At 53.5% G+C, this 20060-nt stretch overlaps 7 protein-coding genes across 7 annotated transcripts; 4 read left to right on the top strand and 3 right to left on the bottom strand.

The window, feature by feature from the left end:
* Positions 1-249: 249 nt before the first annotated feature.
* J4E78_001953 (uncharacterized protein) lies at positions 250-3688 on the top strand (the record flags this gene model as incomplete). Its single annotated transcript, XM_049362604.1, has 12 exons — positions 250-285; positions 339-384; positions 435-465; positions 515-554; positions 607-703; positions 751-1083; positions 1131-1257; positions 1345-1380; positions 1430-1514; positions 1563-1608; positions 1659-3475; positions 3533-3688. The coding sequence occupies 12 exons, from the start codon at positions 250-252 to the stop codon at positions 3686-3688; spliced, it is 2850 nt and encodes a 949-aa protein (XP_049225196.1).
* Positions 3689-4107: 419 nt separating this feature from the next.
* INT6 (eukaryotic translation initiation factor 3 subunit E) lies at positions 4108-5520 on the bottom strand (the record flags this gene model as incomplete). The annotated part of the gene is made up of 3 exons (XM_049362603.1): positions 4108-4321; positions 4376-4971; positions 5020-5520. 3 exons carry the CDS (start codon positions 5518-5520, stop codon positions 4108-4110), a joined length of 1311 nt encoding a protein of 436 aa, XP_049225195.1.
* A 226-nt stretch (positions 5521-5746) lies between these two features.
* Positions 5747-6521, top strand: J4E78_001951 (uncharacterized protein; the record flags this gene model as incomplete). The annotated part of the gene is made up of 2 exons (XM_049362602.1): positions 5747-5858; positions 5911-6521. 2 exons carry the CDS (start codon positions 5747-5749, stop codon positions 6519-6521), a joined length of 723 nt encoding a protein of 240 aa, XP_049225194.1.
* A 432-nt stretch (positions 6522-6953) lies between these two features.
* On the bottom strand, positions 6954-8365 carry J4E78_001950 (uncharacterized protein; the record flags this gene model as incomplete). The annotated part of the gene is made up of 3 exons (XM_049362601.1): positions 6954-7625; positions 7760-8083; positions 8162-8365. The coding sequence occupies 3 exons, from the start codon at positions 8363-8365 to the stop codon at positions 6954-6956; spliced, it is 1200 nt and encodes a 399-aa protein (XP_049225193.1).
* Positions 8366-12025: 3660 nt separating this feature from the next.
* J4E78_001949 (uncharacterized protein) lies at positions 12026-14092 on the top strand (the record flags this gene model as incomplete). Its single annotated transcript, XM_049362600.1, has 6 exons — positions 12026-12030; positions 12082-12105; positions 12347-13098; positions 13150-13638; positions 13688-13791; positions 13841-14092. 6 exons carry the CDS (start codon positions 12026-12028, stop codon positions 14090-14092), a joined length of 1626 nt encoding a protein of 541 aa, XP_049225192.1.
* A 1611-nt stretch (positions 14093-15703) lies between these two features.
* Positions 15704-16928, top strand: J4E78_001948 (uncharacterized protein; the record flags this gene model as incomplete). The annotated part of the gene is made up of 3 exons (XM_049362599.1): positions 15704-15832; positions 15880-16833; positions 16887-16928. The coding sequence occupies 3 exons, from the start codon at positions 15704-15706 to the stop codon at positions 16926-16928; spliced, it is 1125 nt and encodes a 374-aa protein (XP_049225191.1).
* A 941-nt stretch (positions 16929-17869) lies between these two features.
* J4E78_001947 (uncharacterized protein) lies at positions 17870-19746 on the bottom strand (the record flags this gene model as incomplete). Its single annotated transcript, XM_049362598.1, has 5 exons — positions 17870-18121; positions 18177-18592; positions 18641-19158; positions 19207-19582; positions 19638-19746. The coding sequence occupies 5 exons, from the start codon at positions 19744-19746 to the stop codon at positions 17870-17872; spliced, it is 1671 nt and encodes a 556-aa protein (XP_049225190.1).
* Positions 19747-20060: the final 314 nt, after the last annotated feature.

Genomic DNA, 20060 nt, shown 5'->3' with positions numbered 1-20060 from the left:
CGAGGTGTTGCTGCTGGCAGAGTTGGGATAGAAAAGTTGACTTCTCTAGAAAAAAGTTAGGCTAAAGTTGCTCCCGCGGGTAGCGCCTTGGCCTACGGACCTCGGAAGCGCGAACCCTGGCCATTGCAACCTGTGGACTTCAGGAGACGCGCGTGTTGGACTGCGCATCATCAATTCTCGACGCTCTTTTGCCGCTTTTTCCTCGTTCAATGGTCCAGCGCTGCTGAAAACCTTCCTAAATTCTCTACCATGGTCAAGGACAAGGACGGCGACACTGTCGCTACGGTACGCGCAGTCCGGCCTCACCCCCGAGAGCTCCGCATGCTCACCAGATGTAGTTCAATGGGAAATGGATATCATATTCGCATACCGCCATGGCCTACTGTACGTTCCTATGTGCTTGACGGATATCAACGGACTAACAAATCCCCAAGGTGCCTTTGTCGGAGCCCTCATAGTCGGAATGTACGCTTCTCACTCTCTACTACCCCACGACGTGGCTGAACACCCACAGATGGCTACACTACCACAAGATTGTGCAAAACGAGTTTTATGTTAGTCCCCGAGGACCACACCAGGCCCAGAGCCAACCATTGACGTGCCCAGGGTTACCCAGATGAATGGTTTCCATCCGTGTCCGCGACCATCGGCGACCGCTACCCGGAGCGTTCGGTCTTCATGCTCTTCATCGCCCTGACATCTGGTATGGAACGAGACACAGCGCACAAAGGCATATGCTAAGCTTTACAGGCCCAAGATTCGCCCTCGTCGGCCTTTGGTACATCTTGACCCGCCGACCCAACTCGTCCCTACCCAAGTTCATCGCTGGCGTTGGCATCTTTCGGACCTTGACCTGTGGAGGATGGACATATGTGACTTCTACCGACGACCACGACTGGCACGATATTTTCATGATCTCATACCTTGTTGCAACGCTACCGTGGACCCTGGGCTGTGTTGCTCTGAGCCCTAAGAACCCCACTGCCCTCAAGTACCGCAAGGTCCTTGCTGGCAGCTTCTTCGGAACTCTGGTGCCGTTGATCTACTTCTTCATCCAGCACAAGGTGCACCGAGTGGCTGGAGGTACGTTTGACAATTCCACTGTTTTGCCATCGCTAACGTCTTCACAGCATATACCATCTACGCTTTCTTCGAATGGGCACTGGTCTTGCTCGATGTAGGCTTCGATGCCGTCACGATGATCGAGTTCCAGCACTTGGAGGTTGTCATAAAGGATGTTCGAGGTGTATCTCGCCTGTACGTTCCTCGTCTTCCAATATAGATAGACACGCATCACGAATCTATACTTCTTATGGACACTTTCTGATAAGACATGTCTTGTAGTGCGGGCTCCAAGTCGGCATCCGACAGTATCCAGGAGTAAGTCACTACTGCTTCCCGAGGCTCTGCGCGTCACTGACAGGAGCAGAAAAAATAAGGAAATGAACGCGACCTTTTCAGGTGCCTTTTCTTGGTTCGGACTCATCTATGCTGCTGCAGACGTGTACAACGGCGTAAGTGACAAAACGTGGTGCCATTGGACGTGACTAATTACTCTGTAGTTTGTCTTCTGGTCCATGCTGACTTCACTCGGTGTCTGCGTCTGGTGTATGTTCGAATTCCCCTGTGCGATCGTGACATCTGCTGATGATATTTAGACTTCCCTCTCTGGCACATGGGTATCTCTGGCTACGAGGCCTTGGTCATGTGCACCGTCACTCCCTTCTTCCTCGGCATCAAGCCCCTCCGCTATCTGGCTACCCGCTACGTCTGGTTCTTTCACCTGCTCTCGCTCTCCGGACTTCTCGCGTTTCTTGCTAAGACACCCGTCAACCGACTCTTTGCCGTTGGCTTCGGTCTGTCAATGTCATGTATCGCATGGTCTGCCACCTTCTATGCCGAACGGTCTCAACCCCACCGCCTTGAAGCACGCATTTCCGCTTTTGCTATTGGTCTGATCGCCTCTAGCATTGCGAAGTTTGCCTTTTGGACCAACAACCCGATTTGGCCAATCATGCACGAGGCAAACGGCGGATGGAACAGGACTGGATTCGTAGTAGCTCTCTTCTCGATACTCATATCGACCAGATCTACCGCCAGTTCTGGCGCAGATGTGCCAGCTCAAGGCCCAACTAAGGGGTCTTCTGTCTTTGCGAGCTTTGGCCTAGCGGGTGTCATGTTCGCCATGCACTCGCTTCTCTCCGATTCGAGCACGATGATCTCTTGGGTATGGGAAGGTTACCCTGTTCGGGGTCCGCTGGCTGTACCCCACGGTACCCTGACTCTCCTAGCCATGGGCCTGGGTCTTATGATCGGTTTGTTTGCGCCCAACCTCTCAAGGTCATGGGCCTTTTACGGCGTAGGCTCTATCGGTGCTGCCGTTTTGACAACCACCAGCCACTGGACTGGTTTCTATGGAGCCTTGGTCCTCGCCATGTACACCATGGCAGCAGCACCTGTTCTCATTGCCCATGCGGCGCGCCACTCACCAGGCCGCACATTCGGTCTTGGATTCTTGGTGTACAACTTCATGGTTCTGTTCCACGTCTGGGTAGTAGCGTACGCGTTCGTTCCCGGCGGACCGCTTGTTCGCGAGCACACAGACTGGGTTATGACAGCCATGATGCTCCAGATCGGTGCCGGTATCTTCAGTGTGTCTGCTCAGCCGCCAGCACTCAAGAGCTACAAGGGCAAGGCTGTCATCACGGCAGCTGCCACTAGGCAACGATCCTACTACCTCTACGTTCTAGGTGCTCTAGAGTTGATCGCCATTGCCACCGCCTACCTACGCTTCCCGTCTTATGACTACAAGCCGTATCACCCGGAGACCAAGTCCATCACGGCTGGCATTTGGACCATCCACTTCTCACTTGACAACGATATGTGGTCTTCAGAGTACCGCATGCGCGACCTCATCAAGGAAATGGAAGTCGACGTCATCGGACTCCTCGAAAGCGATCTGCAGCGCATCATCATGGGCAACCGCGACACGACGCAGTTCCTCGCCGAAGACCTAGGCATGTACGTCGACTTCGGCCCAGGACCCAACAAGCACACATGGGGCTCAGCACTACTCTCCAAATTCCCCATCGTAAACTCAACACATCATCTTCTCCCCTCGCCTGTCGGCGAGCTTGCCCCGGCCATCGAAGCTACCATCGACGCCTACGGTGAGATGATTGACATCTTCGTCTTCCACTCGGGCCAGGAAGAGGACCCCGAGGATCGCCGCCTACAATCAGAATACCTGGCTGAACACATGAAAGCCACGCCGCGTCCCGCCATCCTCCTCTCGTACCTCGTCATCAAACCCGGTGAGGGCAACTACAACACGTACGTGGGCGAGAAGAGCGGTATGAAGGATATCGACGCGTCAGACTGGGACAGATGGTGCGAGTACATTCTCTACAAGGGCCTGAAGAGGAGTGGATATGCCCGTGTTTCCAGACATACCATCACGGATACCGAACTCCAGGTAAGTTTTCCTTCTGGTTGTCTAGCGTCAGATCAGTGTGCTAATCATGTGATGCAGGTTGGTAAATTCGTTGTTGGCGAGCCGGAGAACGGAAACGAGCTGCTGCATGAGTCGCAGGTTCCTGCTGGGTTGAGGTTCCCGGAGCTGTTCAAGGGCCAAGGTGTCAGGGGGCATAGGTATCATGTCTTCAACGAGCCTAGATACTATGCTTGATCTGTGGGCACTGACTGGGGAGAGCGGGGGTGAAAGCAAGTCTATTGATTAGACTGAAAGTGTATGATAGGTTGAGGAAAAAGTGAATATAGTGTTGTTTCATTGCTGATGTTGATTCTTGGATACTACTCATTTCGCATTCACTACTTGCACAGCGTTTATGCGCTGTTGCCCAGGAACACAGACGGCCCTTTTTAGAGCCATGGTAGGACGCCAATACCCATGCATGCAGTGCGCGAGCCTTGCCCACGCCTGTTTCGTAAAGCGCCAAATGCCGAACCCAGACTTTTCGATCATTCCTTCATCCCTTTCATGATCGTCATCGTGTCCCCCGTCATAGTCTCCCCGCCTCCCCAGAAGCTGTTAGCTTCCCCCCGCATTATGAAACGAACGAGTCGACCGGCTGTAGTGTGGCGCGCTCATTTCGCAACAGCTGCGCTCAGGACCTGTGTCCTGAAGAAGCCTCCCTTTGTCCTCTCGATGACTTGTTGGTAGACGGACTGTGGTGGGTGGTTCATGACGACTGTGCCGGCTTGGTAATCGATCTTTGCGTCTACGCGAGTGTCGCGGATGAGGTTGACGATCCACTTCTCACCCTCGTCTTGTGAAAGACCGAGGCGGGTCGAGAGATCCCTAGTCGCGAATTAGTACGGTTTTGGAAGTGACGAGAATTGTAGAATGACTCACTTGATGTCGATTCTCTGGTGGATCTTGCAGTAGCTCTCCGAGATGAGATGTCTCGCTGAGTCGACAAACAAGTCTGCGGCGCCCAACAAGAAGAAGTCGTTCTTCAAGATCTCCTCCGTCTCGCTGAGCTTCTTCTGCGCCTCTTCAAAGTCAAAGTCGATGTACAGAGCCTTAATGAAGTCGGTGACGGGGTCATTGTACTCGTAGCCTTCTTGTCGCACGATCCTGATGAGATCCTTGAGCTGCTTCTGGTACTGGTTCGAGTTCCTGCCACGGTTGCGGCCGGTGATGACGGCAGCAGCGAGGTAGCGCAGAATCCATGGGCAGTTGGTCTGGATGGTGTTGATGTAGGCGGGGGAGAAGAACATGTCGGTGAGGGTTTCGCGCGAGGATTCGTGGTTGAAGAGGGGGAAGAGCGACCAGTGGATCAACCAGGTGCGGTGCTGGAGCTGTGCGAGGGGATTGTTGAAGAGGCGTGTGTCGATGATCTCCTTGAGCTTGTTGATCTCCTCCATGGCCGAGTCCCAGTTGACGGAGAGGATCTCGCAGGCGAGCTTTCCCCAGGTGGCTTCGCGCTCCTTGTCGCCGTCGGTGGTCTGCTAACGTTAGTAACCAGTATGCCGTGGGGCTGCATATAAACGTACCAGAACGCGGAAGCGGTAGAGCAGCTCAGCGGCGTGTGGGTAGACACCGCACGAGTACTGGAACTGGCCAAACTCGAGCAGCTGGTTGATCATGTCCAAGTCGACGCCGTGGCTCTCCTTCAGGTATGCCAAGTTCTGCTGCTTGTCGCTGCGCAGGTTGGTGACGACGTTCTCGTCGTCGAGCAGGCCGCTGATCTTGCTGGTGGCCTCCTCGAGCTGGTCGCGCTTCTTGAGGACCTCGTCGCGCTTGGTCTTGAACTCGTCGGACATGTCGTCGAGGCCGTGGACCTCCTGGTGCAGCTGGCCGACGAAATCCGTCATGTTGGTGGGCTTGAGCAGTTCGAGCAGCAGCTTCTTCTGCTCGACGGTCTGGTCGGCGTCTTCATCGCTGGAGAAGTTGAGGAGCGGGTAGACGAGATGGCGGTCGAGGTTGGGCATGAGCTTGGGGAGCAGCGAGTACTGCTCGGCGACATTTGCGCCGGTTGCCGCTGAGTCCGCCATGGTGGGTGGGTGGTTGTGGTGGGAGGAGTTATGGCGATGTCGAGCGTGGTGGGGTGGGCTCGGAAACGAAAAAAGCAGCCGGACTGTGCGCGCGAGGGACCCCAGGCGCTACTTCTGGAGTTGAGCCGCAGACCATGGCCGCAGCATTCACCCCACGGCCCTCGCGACACATCCCTCGACCCTTGGACACGTGGTAGAATACTTTCACCGGCATCGCTGCACCACAATGCCTCGCTTGCAGTCTCTCGTCCCGCTCCTGCGCCCATTGGCCGCCCCAAGAGCCATCGCATGCCGGCCGCACTTCCGCTTCTCTACAGCGACAAGATGGCAGGCTGAGCGTAAGCTATGCGTTCTTCTGGTACAATAGGCACACCAATTGACCCTCCATAGAACCGCCGCCAGACTCCAAGCCCATCGTACAGCCATCCCTCCCACCCAACGCTTCTTCGCAACACCCGACATCACCCCAAGAAGCCCAACGCGCCGCCGACCTTGCCGCAGCAGAGTCTCTCACCGAAGGCGACAGCGCGCAACCGCCCGAGCAGAAGCCGACGCTGCCCTCCAAGCACCCCCGATCCGACAACAAGCCAGAACAGACACCCGAGCAAGCGAAGCCCGCAAGGGCCGGTGACGTCGCGCCCAAGCCCTCGACCGCGCCCGCAGACACAGCCGACACAACATCGACGCTCCAGAAGAAGGTCGCCAAGAAGCCAAAGACACCGCGCGCCCCCAAACTATCTCTACCACCGCCCAAGTACGCCGTCTCGAGATCTGCGAACAAGAACCTGCCCATCTACACCGACTACAAGCGAGGAGGCAACTTGCATCTGACGACGGTACGAAAGGTCACCGGTGACCTATCTGCTTTGAGGGACGAGCTGAGAGTCTTCTTGAATAAAAAGAACGAGGACGTCAAGATCAACAGCGTGACACAACATGTCATTGTCAAGGGACATCACACTGCCGAGATTGCTACATTCCTGAAGGCGCGGGGCATGTAAACATGGGCAAGAGAGAGATTGTGTCGCGTGAAAAACGAATGTATATATCATGTTGTAGTACAACTTGTACCATATGGGAAAGAGGGTAGATGAGTAACGTTGGCCATGATTGTTCAGTCAGTATAATGAACTATCCCGTTGCATTAGCGACATCAACAGGCTGAAACCAGCTGGCTTGCACATCACCACCATTTTGTATTTTCGAGTCAGAGATGTGAAGCCTGAGTTCCATTGCTACTATGGACGAGATCTAATCTATACCCCAAGCGTACTTGTAAAAGGCGTCCGAAATTTCCCTACAATTCATTCCATGTCTCAAGTACCGTGTAGAACAAGCTTCTAGTAGAGGTCAGTTGTATCCTGTAAAGTGGGGGTAGACCTATATCTTACCACGGAAATCGCGCGGCGCGATTAGTGAACCTGGACAGGCGATCAAGGAGGAGGGCAGCAAGTCCAGCACTGACCAAAGTAGCACTCCCAGCGACATGGCTTGAAGTTTGTTGCTACGTTGGCGGATGATACGTCGCTGGAGTCGCTGGCGGCGCCGCCCATGTCGGGCATGCAGACCGCCCAGCACTGACCGAAATAGCACTCCCAGTGGCACTTGATCTTAGCCTTTGAAACGGGGTCGTTGGTCGCAGTCTCCTTCTTCACTTCTTCATCACAGACCAGTCCGCAGAGCGACTTGTCTGTGTTGCAAATCTCGCGGCAGACCTTGTGTGGAATGTCTGGAATGTTCTCGATGGCGGTCTCGGTCCCAGCTACTGGCTCAAGAACGGTCTCAGCCCAGCAACTGCCAGAGGCTAAGTCGCAGTGGTAGAGGAAAGCATTCTCAACATGCTCGTTGTTCTCTAGCTGTGTGTGGTTTGCAGTGACAGAGATGGACGTGTCGGCATGGAGCTCGGTCTCGTCGATGACAATCGCGCCGCTGGCTGCATAGGCAGCTACTCCAGCGATGTCGGTACACTGGCGCGTGCACGTCACATGGAAGCAGATCCAGACGCATTTCTGTGCAGCTTCTTCGCGCTTAGTCGCTGGAGCCACAGAAGTAGCAGAGATGTCGGCAACGACACCATCCATGGTGGCGGGGTCTGATGCATCGACCTGCTGAGTCTTGTGGCAACTACGGCTGCAGACGTTGCACTATGAGGCTGTCAGTCTATTTTCTCTCGTAATCAAGACGGCTATGAGAGGTTGGCGCGCCATCCAGAAGATAGCGCACCGGAATAGAGACTTACGTCGGGATCATTGCACCGTATGGGTAGACATTCTTCTTCAGTGAGGTTGTTTTGCTTGCAGAACAGGTTGATGTATATACATCGGTAGCAATTAGCGTCAGCAAAGACATCATCACCGGGAATGGCGAGTGAGTCGTCGCGCTTAGCCGCTGGAGCCACAGAAGTAGAAGAGATGTCGGCAACGGCCGCGTCAATGGCAGAGACCAAGGCGTTGGTGGAGACAGTGTCCGAGACATCAGTAGAGACATCGACGGGTCCAGCGACAGCTGAACCAACGCCAGCATCCCCGATGGGTGGACAGTGTGGGTTGCACTGTCGGCACATCTACATGTTGTTAGACCTTGCCTTCGCCCAGCTTAAACCATCTCGCCAATGCAAGCAAGAAGGCGGATGAAGACTTACCAGACTGAGGCACCACAGTGTGTCGCATTTGTACTCGCTGAGCTTCCTGTCCTTGCAAACTTTGCCAATTGAGGTTACGCAAGCCGGACAGTTGAGACCAGCAGTTGATACTCCGGTGGAAGCAGCGATGGGTGAAGCGGAGATCATTGCGACCAAGCTGATGAGGAGGAGAGCGAGCATCTTGAAGAGATTGAACACAGCCATGGCGATGGTTGGAGCGGTGTTTTCTTGTGTGGGTTCAAGAGTAGGTGGGGAGGGGAGAAAGTATAGAAGAAATAAACAAATGGGAAGCACAGGCCGGAGCGGATCAATGCAAACGGAGCGTGAGCGTGACTGAAGAAAGTGAGGTGAGGACCCGCCGAGGACAGAACGTGTTTGCTGTGGTCACTCGGTGCAGTGAGCCGGTGTGCGAGCGCGCGAGTCCGGTCTCGTAATTGGCCCAAGTATCCCCGTTCTAGGGTGCTACTCGAGGTGTGGAACGCGGGGGTCGAAAAGTGAAGGTGAAAGAGAACGACGAAGGAAGACAGACTTGACAGAGTATACTTGCTTGAGGACTAATGGACTAACCAAATGACTTGCGAGTCTTCACGCCTCTGGTTGCCCATCGATACATCGCTTAGGCCGTCAAATGATCACGGAAGTGTTATGGCTTAGGGCTAAGAAGCCTCCCCATATATTGTCGATAGCTGCCATGACTGTTGCATCTTCTTATCGCGCTGCGGCGTTGATTGGAAAGGCGAGCGACCGTTGAGGGAAGTTGAGCCGCAGGGTTGGGCTTCATCGGCGCATCGTCACATGCACACTGGCTGATCATTAGTAGTCTGGAGTATGACACTGCTGCAAACAATACTTTGTGCGTGTAGAACATACCCCAACGTGCAGTCGCGGATTACAATCACATGGCAAGCGGGTCTTGACGCTCATGTTGCCGTTGCCAATGCTTCCACAATCGTACAAGCCTGCCTATCCACGCGACAAAACGCGTTTTAAGCGCCAAAGACTACAACATGGGTTCTGCTGTCCCCTGATGATCACACCCTGATGCAATAATGTCCGTGTATGATGCTGTAAAGTTTCTCCTCACATGAGCGCTCGTCTCTTCATCTGCTCTTGATGGGTGGACGTTGGATTTACGTTTAGGCTATGATCAGCCATACCTACTTGAGCTGATCCGATACTCTGGATCCATGTGGCAAGAGGCCCGCGGGGGAGTTATCCCCACTGACAAACCACAGGGTGGTACTTAGCGCGAGGCAGTGGTAGGACCGACTGGTCCGCGGAGCATGCTTTCGCTGGACCAATCTCGCCCCGAAGCATTCGTCTCCGTCCATCGCATGCCAGTCTTCGAAAGTCTTTTACGGATATAAGTGGGCGTATCGAGCGGTTGTGTAAGGCTGCCCTCGTGGTGGCTCAGAAATGCCATCATGGTCCATGCGGTTTCGCTAAAACCCGATCTTGCAAAGAGAATCCGATCCTTCCGCACCAGTGTATGGTCTACTGCCGTGCGATCGATGAGCTGCATGTAGTCTTACGTAGACACGTAACGCGCTCAAAATCTTGCAGAGCATATGCTATGCTTGTAGCGCTGTATTCGGCCGCCTTAGTTTTTTCCCTACTCCGTTCCTGACACAAAGTCCCCTACGAACCTCTCTCCGCAGGTGTTCTAATTATACCTGGCTACGTCTTTTTCGACTGAACGCACCCAACGAAGCTGCTGGCGTGTTTTTGCCGTCAGCCACAATGAACATCGATCACGAATCGACTGTCTGCAAATCATTTATAGGCAGGAACGGCAATGGCGCTTGTCGGTATGTCTCTCGTCCGCCGTGTTCTGAATCTTCTGATGCGATGTATGCTAACACCTACAATATGCAAGCGCGGTCACCAAACAAGGATCTGTAGGCTTTTTACATGGTAATCCTGCAGATCGAATTCGGCCGTGTACGTGAATCGGGTTCTAAGAATGGGTACGATCGCGACGGTTCAGTGTTCGTGAAGTTGCTGCCGTTTCGTCAGTCGGTGGACTGCTGCTCGTAAGCCGTGGTACGCAGTTGGCGAATCTGGCTTTGAAAGGTGCTCGTAGGAACTTGGGACCCTCGACGACAGCGGGTGTCCAGATCGCGCCGGTGGCGTCCGCAGATGAAGTGCAGAAGCAAATCTGTGACCGTGAGATAATAGGAAATATCAGCTGGATGGCGCCTGCGCTTGTGAAATGTGGCTGCGATGCCGAATCTCCATTATCAGGCTCGGCCTGAGCTGGCACCTTTGCTGGCATCTCACCTTCCGCGCGCTCCATGATCCGGCTCCGGGGTTTCCAAGTCATTTCTGAGTGTGCGGGGACGCAACTGCAAAGGCTCAACGGTACAGGGTCCTCTACCAAGGGATCCGCCCACATTTCATGCATTCGGTTCACCGTCGAGATTCGTACGTATTCTCGGCCTGCGAAGCTCACGCTAAGCAGTGTTACTGTGGTGTCGCACGCTTTCACTGCTTGCGGAACTCCTGTCAGTCGGTCTTGAGTGTATGGTCCGGCTGTTCTCTCTCGGAAATTCGTTGGGTGCCACGTCTGGCCCGGTGCTTGCGATAGTTGGTCATTGCAGGTACGGCTAAGGAGTGTTGCCAGCGGGCAGGGTGTGTGGATGGTCTCGGCTAGGACGGATTCGTGTGATCGGGGAGTTCGTGGGCGCACGCGTGGACGGCAAGACAACACGAGCGTTGAGGATGGCAGTCTCGTCAGGGTGCGAAGGCTCTGGTTTCCAACGTCGAAACGAGGTTCTGAACTATGCTAATCTGAGCAACTCTTGGCGATGCAGTTCGAGAGGTAGGTCAGCAGCCCCGATGCGGATGCAGTCTGCGCTTGCTGTGGATCGCGACCCAGTACAGCTGAAGAGTAGTACTGGTAGTTCAAGAAATACAGCAGCCTTCGTGCTGATGAGCTTCCTCAGGTAGCTATTTGACCTGCTCGAGACCTCGATACGAATCAGTCTTTTTGGACTAGAGTCACATCCGGCGGCCAGTTGTCAGAGTATTTGACCGATAGACTGGCGGGACTGGGCTGATCCTCGAGATCTTTGGGCAGATGCGGCCCTGCGTACGGGGCACACAAGACACTGGGTGCATAGCAAAGTCTCAGCACCCGATACCCACTTACCTAAGCACCTGGAGAGGGTTTGGGATCCGAGCGCCGCCCTTCTACGGGCTCTGACTGGCTGCGGGATCTTTTCCCGCAGCCAACTTTCACCTAGCAAGGGCCACCAGCATTGAGCGGGTGAGGTCCAGTATCGAAGATTGGCCTTCATCGAGGCAGTCATGGGCTTTGCACGAATGCCGTATCTTCAATACACAGTCTAGTCTATGAGCAACAGCGTGACGTTGCACCCCGATCCACCCAGCATCGACCGACAGACCGGCCATCGAACGTTTTCGACGGGTGAGTTATACGCTCAACTCCCCTTTTCAGCGCGTCAGAGGGTAAAGCATATACTCTGGCAAATGACTAATGTTATCAAGACTACGTCGGAGAGTTGAACAGCCTGCGACTCCGTAGCATATCTAGCCCACACCTGCCTCGCTTCCACGTGCCCTGCTTGAGCGCTCTTGATTTCTGTCCAAGATTGCCGAGAGGATCCTACAGATGTCACTGCTTCGGTAAAGGCTACGCGCAAACTCCAGAAGTCGTCCGAAGGGTCCCTGAAACGACACAATTACGTAGTTGTGGTACGCACTTCCGATATTAGCCATTTTGTCGATTCATGACGAGCGCCATCGTCGAGGGATCGGGCTCGAGGCGAAGGGCACATCCCCACTAGCTAATACGGCGACAGGTACACTTCGATTCGAACCTGGGATTTGGATTTCCTATACATGGGGTAACTCCGGTTCCCAGCCTACACATGAAACGTATTACTGACTTCATACAGTAAATTCCGCTCTAGGAGCGGCTGGTAAGTGGATCCATGAGGTTGCGGCGACAAAGTCCGCTGATCTGCACAAGCCTTACATGTCGAGCGCGCCGCGTCAAATGTCAGTGTCCTGCTTCCAGGCACTCCTTGCCGTACTGATAGTCCTCCCAGGTGACGAGACCCGTCCAGTATGCAAAGCATGCGGCAAGAAAAACCGTCCCTGTCAGTGGGAGGAGCCTCATACTAAGTTCAAGGACTACCGGCCTGACGGGCCCTCTTCCAGTCGATCTGCTGCCGGCGGTACTGATGAGGAAACCGAGACCAAAGAGGACCTGATGGATGTTGACGGTGTCGATGGGGTCGATAACATCAGTCGAACAGAAGGAGCCGTTCGTGCAAACAGTTTCAGCGAGGAAGGCTTGAGCCGGAACACTTCACCGAGAAGGCGGAAAAACAGTCGGACCGATGGGACATCGGAAGGCCCATCGACCAGCGTCTCCTCACCGTCGGCTCAGCTATCGCCAGGCTCGCCTTACTTTGTTCCCCGATCTAAGAGCACAACGGGTGGCGTGTCGGTGGCGAGTTTGCTGCAGTCGCACGACCCGGACGGCATGCCAGAGGGCTCGCTGCCGATGCATACCCGCCAGGCCATGCAGCAGCCGAATGCGCATTCGCATAACCGTAGAGACATGCCAGATGGAACTAGAAACTACTCACCCCGGCCTGTTCCTTTGACGCATGAAGAGGCCTTGCTCGTGCACCACTACACCGAACATCTTGGCCGCTGGCTTGACTGCACCGACGCCACTCGTCAATTTACGCTGGGCGTACCGGAGAAGGTCAAACAATGCCCGGTACTTTGCCATGCCGTCATGTCATTTGCTGCTCGCCACTGCAGAAAAGACGCGACAGCCGAGGCGGCCTATCAGCGTTGCATCGCCCTGCTCATCGAACGATTGAATGAGCAAGCTGCTAGCCACGACGAAACGCTTTTGTGTGCGATCGTCATACTGCGGTTCTACGAGCAGCTAAATGGTGCGTACTATAGTATGCATTGCGTCTCTCATGCCTAACAAGTCCTTCTAGTCCCGTCCAGTACCGGTTCTGATGATGAACAGCACCTCGCAGGCTGTTCGGCCATTATTCGATCTTCTCAGGGAAATCACTATGTAGATCCATCAGCGCCCACGTTGCGCGAAGCTGCTTTTTGGGTCTATGTCCGCCAGTGCCTCTACAATGCCACTATCAATCAGCAACCCCCTGATATCGATTTTTCTTTGCAGCTACACCCAACCCCAAGCTCACTACGAGATGCGCACCCGCTGGCTCGACTAAGACTGGAGACGGCCTGGTCCAATCAAATGACTTGGAATCTTGCATGTGTCGTCAACTTCTGCTTCGACGGCAAGGAGCCACAAAACGAAAAGGCTTACAAGATGCGGCGATGGAACGAGCTGTGGGATCTTGTCCAGACGTGGATGCATGGTAGACCGGACGGCTTCAATGCAATTTTCGAAGGCCCAGCCGGCGATGGGGGCTGCTTTCCTGAGATTCTCTTCACAGCCGACTGGCACGGTAAGTTATCTAACATGTCCTTCCACGCAAATGCTCACACTACCATCAGCTGTATCGTTTGGGTTCTATCATTTTGCCTGTATCATGTTGCTTCGATACAAGCCAGGCCCCAAGTTCGCAATCCGCAACGTCGGCAGCCTGTCTGAAACAGATGTAAGGACCAAAGTTACCAAACAGCACGAACATTTGCTTATTGAAGTAGAATCAGATCTTGACGCATGCTCGCGCCATTTCCGGGGCTAGTAATAGCTCACCGGAGACTGTCCCACTAGCAATCACCGTCTGTCACACCATCTTTATCTGGGGACCTCTTGTATGCGACCCAAAAGAGAGAGATCAGGTAGTACAGCTTTTAAACAACTTCGAGAAAAACCATGTGTGGCCGACGACGTGGATCAGTAACGCATTGAAGGCCGAATGGGGTATCCCAACATCGTCAGCTCCTGTGGCTTAGCTCATGAAGTAGAAACTCGAGCCGGCATTGACTCTTGGCCTACCCAAAACCAGCTTGGGTCGGTTGTGGAATAGGACCACAAGAAGAAGGTGGATGTGAAAGATGATGAAACCCATACAAGACATTTATTGTGCAAAACAAAGCGCTCAGTGTCTGGAAGCCAGTACCGTCGTGTCTAAGTCATACCCGCGAATCATTCTGGTATAATCCATACCAGCTTTGGACGCCATGGTCAGCTGCCTGTATCCCGTCACTTTGTCCCCTTCATGTAGCTCTAGAACTCGACGCAGAACTCCCATTATCATGCGAGAACATGGATGTCTCTCAACCCGGGAGCTTCCAGCAGTCAACCGAACTTGTGCAATCCGGGAAGATATACCTTCCGAGGATTGGGAGCTCGGGTAACAACTCCGAGTGGAATCCATATAATGTCACAGCTACATCTTACTATACAGTAACAATGCCTCTCTTGGAAATAGTACTTTCTCGTGTGCTGATCTCTGTTTTCACGTGCAATCATTCGCCCCAATGAATTCTTTCAGATAATCTCACATCCAGGGCTGCATTGTTCGGCTCGGTTCACCGAAGATTGCCTGAGCTGTACGCATGTACCCGTGGCCGGTGGCCAGAAGGATGTGGAATCTGTTAGTGAAGCAAGCTGAAAGTCGTGTGTGGCGCAGCACATCTAGATCACTAAACTACCCGTTTCGTACGCTGCTGCCTGAGTTACCGTGATTACGCGCTTGATAACGATACCTGTGTTGAAACCTTGCTAGAGCACCCCTTGTAGTATCATAAATCGTACTGTTTGCCATAGTACGCGTCTTGTCGATCTTGGATATTCAACAGATGCTCGCATTTCGTCCCACATGCCACCACCAGTTTGACCGTAAGTCAGCTGGCTGAAGCCAAGACGAGAAGCCCTTTTTGCATCCGAAAGCCTCGCAACAAAGCACCGATATCCGGCAGCTGCGGTCGCTTATTGCACGTCTGGGAGCGCTACGTGAGTATCACCTAGATATTACTGTGATGCATATGGCCTTGTACAACGCGTTATACCTGCATTCCATCAATCCCTAGGTATGTAGCAGACCGGCAGTAAAGAACACAAAGCGCATGTTCCCGTGCGAAGTTGTTTAGCATGTGCCTGGTTGCTGACTTGATATGTTGAAGGGATGACCGTTGAGCAGCTACGTCATTTCACGGCCGGATATCTGTCCCGGGCCAATCCCTTCGCGTAAGTCGTAACGAGGTGCCAGAGCCCGGTCACGGGAGTCTTGGTACATCAAGTCCTCATCGGGTCCGTTGAGATCTGCATAGCGCGACACGGATACCCATCCACCCCACAGCGTACCTTTAGCATGCATTCCTCTCTGCAAAGCCCCTTATGGGGCGATAACCCGAGATGCCTTGGGTGACGCCTCGGTCGGACGCCACTGGACAAGTCCCCCCTTGCCTAGGTACCTCCGGGCCTCTACCATTTTATAATCTTCGCCTCCGGATGTGAAGCACTCATGTGTACTTCTTGACTGAACAACAGTCAAGCTTAGTATGCGTCGCAACGACTCAGCAACAGACCATGGAAGCCTACAAGTTCATACGAGAGAGACCATGAAGAGTGCATTGGACCTCCGCATTCTAGGGGTCTGTTGCGGAAGTGGGTTAAACCAGCTTGACTTCGCGCTGGTCCGGTATCTGCAAGCCTCCCCTAGTGCCACGCTGTATCTAGAACTCATCCAAGTCAGTGCTGTTCATACTGCCGCTCTGCAAATGCTGACGACCGATAGTGCGGTTCGCTACCTACCTCACCTCCCGTTCGAAACCATATCCTCACTTCCCTCCGCGAAGTTGAGCGCAACTCCTCACTAGCGACACGCCTCAACGCGCTGCTCGGTTACTTGTTCTCCAATGGCATTACCACTTTCTGTGAGAAGCATTGCATACCACTCGCATCCATAAACCTGGTCGGCACACACACATCGGGCTTGAGGCGACCTGACATGCCTGAAACAAACGACCTGAGCACGCACCCGCTGGGATGGAACGCCAATATAAACACTGAGATTGGTGTCAACACTGTCTTCGACTTTGCTGTCATTGAAGCTGGGTCTTTGAGACCTCAAGTTTCCCCCGTCGCCTACATTGATCAACTCTTCTTGAGACACTCTTCCAAGTTTCGAGCTTGTGTGAACATTGGCGAGCTTGCGAATTGTAGCTTCATTCCTCCTCGGTCGAAGGGAGATGCTCGAGGGACAAATTGTCGCGACTGCGGGCCTGGAAGCGTGTTCATTGACTACGCCATGAAGTACTGCACTTCAAACGATCGGAACAATGACAACGACGGGGAGTATGCAGCGCCGGGGAAGCCCAATCAAGCTATCGTCACACGGTTCCTCCAGACGCACGATTACTCTCGCGTCTTGCCTTCTTTAAGCATAGCCCGGGATATGTTTGGTGAACATGAAGCCCAACGAGTCGTTGATGAGTGCATCTTCATGAAACTCTCTGAAGCAGACATAATCGCTACCGTTACCCGTATAACGGCCGAGAATATCTTGAAGCAGTATCGCAGGCTCCTCGCGCTCCGCTTTCCTGCCGGCCAGGACGTCGACGAACTCTTCATCAGCGGCCCGAGTGCGCGCAACGCGAACATCATAGACTACCTCGAAGCGGAGCTCCCCGAGAGCGTGATCACAAAGCCATTCGACGATATAGGCATACCAGGCGATGCGAACGAGGCCGTGTGTTATGCACACCTTGCATTGGAATCGGTGCTGGGACAACCAACACGCAGTTCTACGGAATTATCGCGGCCTTGGAGCCAGTCGGGTCATGATGCTGTACTGGGAAGGGTGGCGCGGGGCGAAAGTTGGGAAACCCTAACGGCCCAGCTGCAAAAGTTTGGGGATGGGAAGCCTCGCAATGTGGCGCAGAACGTGGAGATAATCGGCCATTGAGGATCTGGGAGTAAAATGACGGCACGAGCACGATGACGGGAAATACGGGGCGTTGACGGGTGGAAAGTAGAAGATGGCAATGCCGTACTCGTTTTCTGGGGCAGAGCGGTGATGCGCTCTCTTCCGCGGAGCTCCTTTTGAAGGCAATCTTCTTACGTCACAGGAAGTATGGAGCTCGACGCACAACTCGGCGAGGTGTTTGAACAGCAACGCACGCGTACACCTGTCAATCTGGTGACATGCACCTTTACATTCCAGATGTTCTTTCCGCGATACTTCTGAATGCAGCTCAGCTTTGGCGTACCTAGGCAGCATATGGCTTCAGGCGTCAAATACAAGATTGCTCCTGACAAACATCTCTTTCGCAACTAGCATGAGATGCACATGCTAAATCATGTCTTTGATTTGCACTACATTTCCCATAATATGTAACGCTGATCACGGCGTCTAGATGTCCATTACCAGATCTCGTCAGACAGAAATTCGTGTTCTCGAATAGGCAAACCGGTCGCAATCGATTCGCATCCTTATATCCATCACGACGTTGCGTGGTCATCGTTACATTACGATACTCAACCAAACAATCATCATGATACGAGGTAGCGAGCCAAGAGGTTTGCGTTGCACGTACGTCGCATGTACACAACGTCTTTCACAGGAGGCGAGCAGGAGCGACCCGCTCATTGTAAGCCCAGTCCTTCGATCGATTGTATGATTCAAATTCCAATCGTAGTGCGCGAAGCTGTGATAAGAATAAATCGAATAATTGTCTCGCTAATTACAAAATCTACTTGCCTCCTTGCTGAGCAATTGTCTTGCTTCAAGGGACTGCGGTTGTGGTGACAGTCTCGTTTTGTTTGCCTGCGATGATGTCGCGCATGATGCGCGCCTTTTGTTGCTCTTCCGCCTCACTGCTGACATCCTTGAAAACCTGGTCCATCTCCTCCAAAGTCTTGCCAGATGTCTCCGGGACTACGAAGAATGTGAAAACAAAGGCGAGTGCGCAAAAGACGGCGAAGAAGGTGTAGGCTCCGAAACCGGTGTTTTGAACAAGAGGAGGAGTAATCAACCCCTGGTATACAGGTCAGTGGCTAGTCATAGACAGTAAAGACAAAGGGAAAACTTACGATGATGAAGTTGTTGAACCAGTTGGAGCACGTTGAGAGTGCAACGCCCTTTGCTCGCAAGGAAGATGGGAAGATCTCCGAAGGCATAGCCCACGGGACGGGTCCCCAAGTAGCACCGAAGCTGAACATGTAGAAGAATAGGAAGGCAACGGCAACCCAGCCTTCTACTGCAAAGTCCAGCCATCGTCCACCAAACTTGCCAACCAAGACAGCGATGATGAGATGGCAGATAAACATGAGAGCAGCACCGGTGAGGAGTAGTGGCCGGCGCCCGAAGCGATCCATGGTCCATAGACTTGTTGCGACACCAACGAGCTGCGTGCAGTTGATGATGCCGGAAAGTAGAAGCTGCATCTCGTAGTCCTGGCCTAGTGTTTCGAAAAGAGAGGGTGAATAGTAGATCAACGCATTAATACCTAGAGTCGTGTTAGTATTTTCTCACGTCGGGGTAAGGGGGAACATACCAACAAACTGCTGGAAGAACATGATGCCAACTCCGACGACAGTGCGCTTCCAGCATCCATGTCTAAAGCAGTCGAGCCAAGACTGAACCTCAAGCTTGAACTCGTTTGTGCGAGTTTTGGCCTGTAACTCAGGGTGCCTCTCAACGCTCACTTCGTGGTTGAAGGTAACTTCTGCGCGGATTTCGCACCATTCTTGGAAGATGCGTGGATCGTCAGTGGGAAGCTTGCGGAGCTTGCCCAGGACGACTAGGGCCTCGTCGTCGCGGCCTTTGCTGGCGAGCCATCTTGGAGAGAAAGGCAGGAAAACAATGCCAGCACCCAGAATAAGACCAGGAATCATCTGGATAAGGAACGGGAGACGCCATGACCATTCGCCGGCCATGAAGCGTGTACCATAGGTTGTCCAAAAGGCGATCACGATGCCGAGGACGATGCTGAACTCCTGCAAGACGAGAAGAGCACCGCGGATCTCGGGTGGCGCAATCTCAGAGATGTAGAGTGGAGCGATAGTTGCAAGACTACGCGTGGTTAGCATCTATCCCGTGTACAAAAATGGCTCAACATACGCTCCAATTCCCCATCCTCCGATCAAACGTCCGACAGTCAACATGGCGTAGTCCATTGCTGCTGTTTGTAGAATGCTTCCGATCGTGAAGATGACGACTGCGACGACGATGGAATACTTCCTGGAAAGTTTGTCTGCAATCCAGCCGGCAAAAAGGGCACCGATCAGTGCGCCCAGTTCCAGCATAGCAGTCATCAGGCCTTTCCAGAAACCAGCTCCTGAAGCTTCACTCGAGACACGCGGAAACCGGTCGAGGAATTGATCCATGACGAGCGTTACGGAAATAACACCCTGATCGTATCCAAAGAGAAGACCTCCAATCGTAGCAAAGGCTGCACACATGGCAACGTAAGGGTTGGAGAAGAGGCCGCGGAAACCTGGCTCTGGGATTAGCCCACGTGTGATTGAGGTTCCACAAAGTGATATGCATACCTGCTGGTCCGTAAGGCTCCCGAGTCACCGTTCCCTGTTTGCTAGGGAACGGAGACATTGCCTCGCGCTGCTCATAAGGGGCGCTCTTGATCGAATCTTGTCCACCCATGATGACGTGCAGTGATATGGGTCGTGCCTTGTTGAAATCGCCTGTGTAGTGGATGGCCTGGCTAGGAGGGAGTAGTGAATGCGAGGAGGCAATCGACCGCTTTATGCACTTTCGATATCTCGCTTGATGCCGCGTTAACTCTTGTCCGGTGGGTCCACACCATGTACAGTATCTGCCAACGCTAGTGTCAGGCGTCTGACTGCCGTTAAGCGCACATCCGATGACTTCCCAGGACGAACGCCAAGGAGTGTGGATGGAATGCTAGGAACGACCACGGCCGGCGTTTTCTGAAGCAGCTTCACGTTAGCTCAGCT

Source organism: Alternaria triticimaculans (assembly GCF_023758025.1).
Source record: "Alternaria triticimaculans strain BMP 0046 chromosome Unknown scaffold_2, whole genome shotgun sequence".
NCBI lineage: Eukaryota > Fungi > Ascomycota > Dothideomycetes > Pleosporales > Pleosporaceae > Alternaria > Alternaria triticimaculans.
This window is presented reverse-complemented; position numbering and strand designations above follow the sequence as displayed.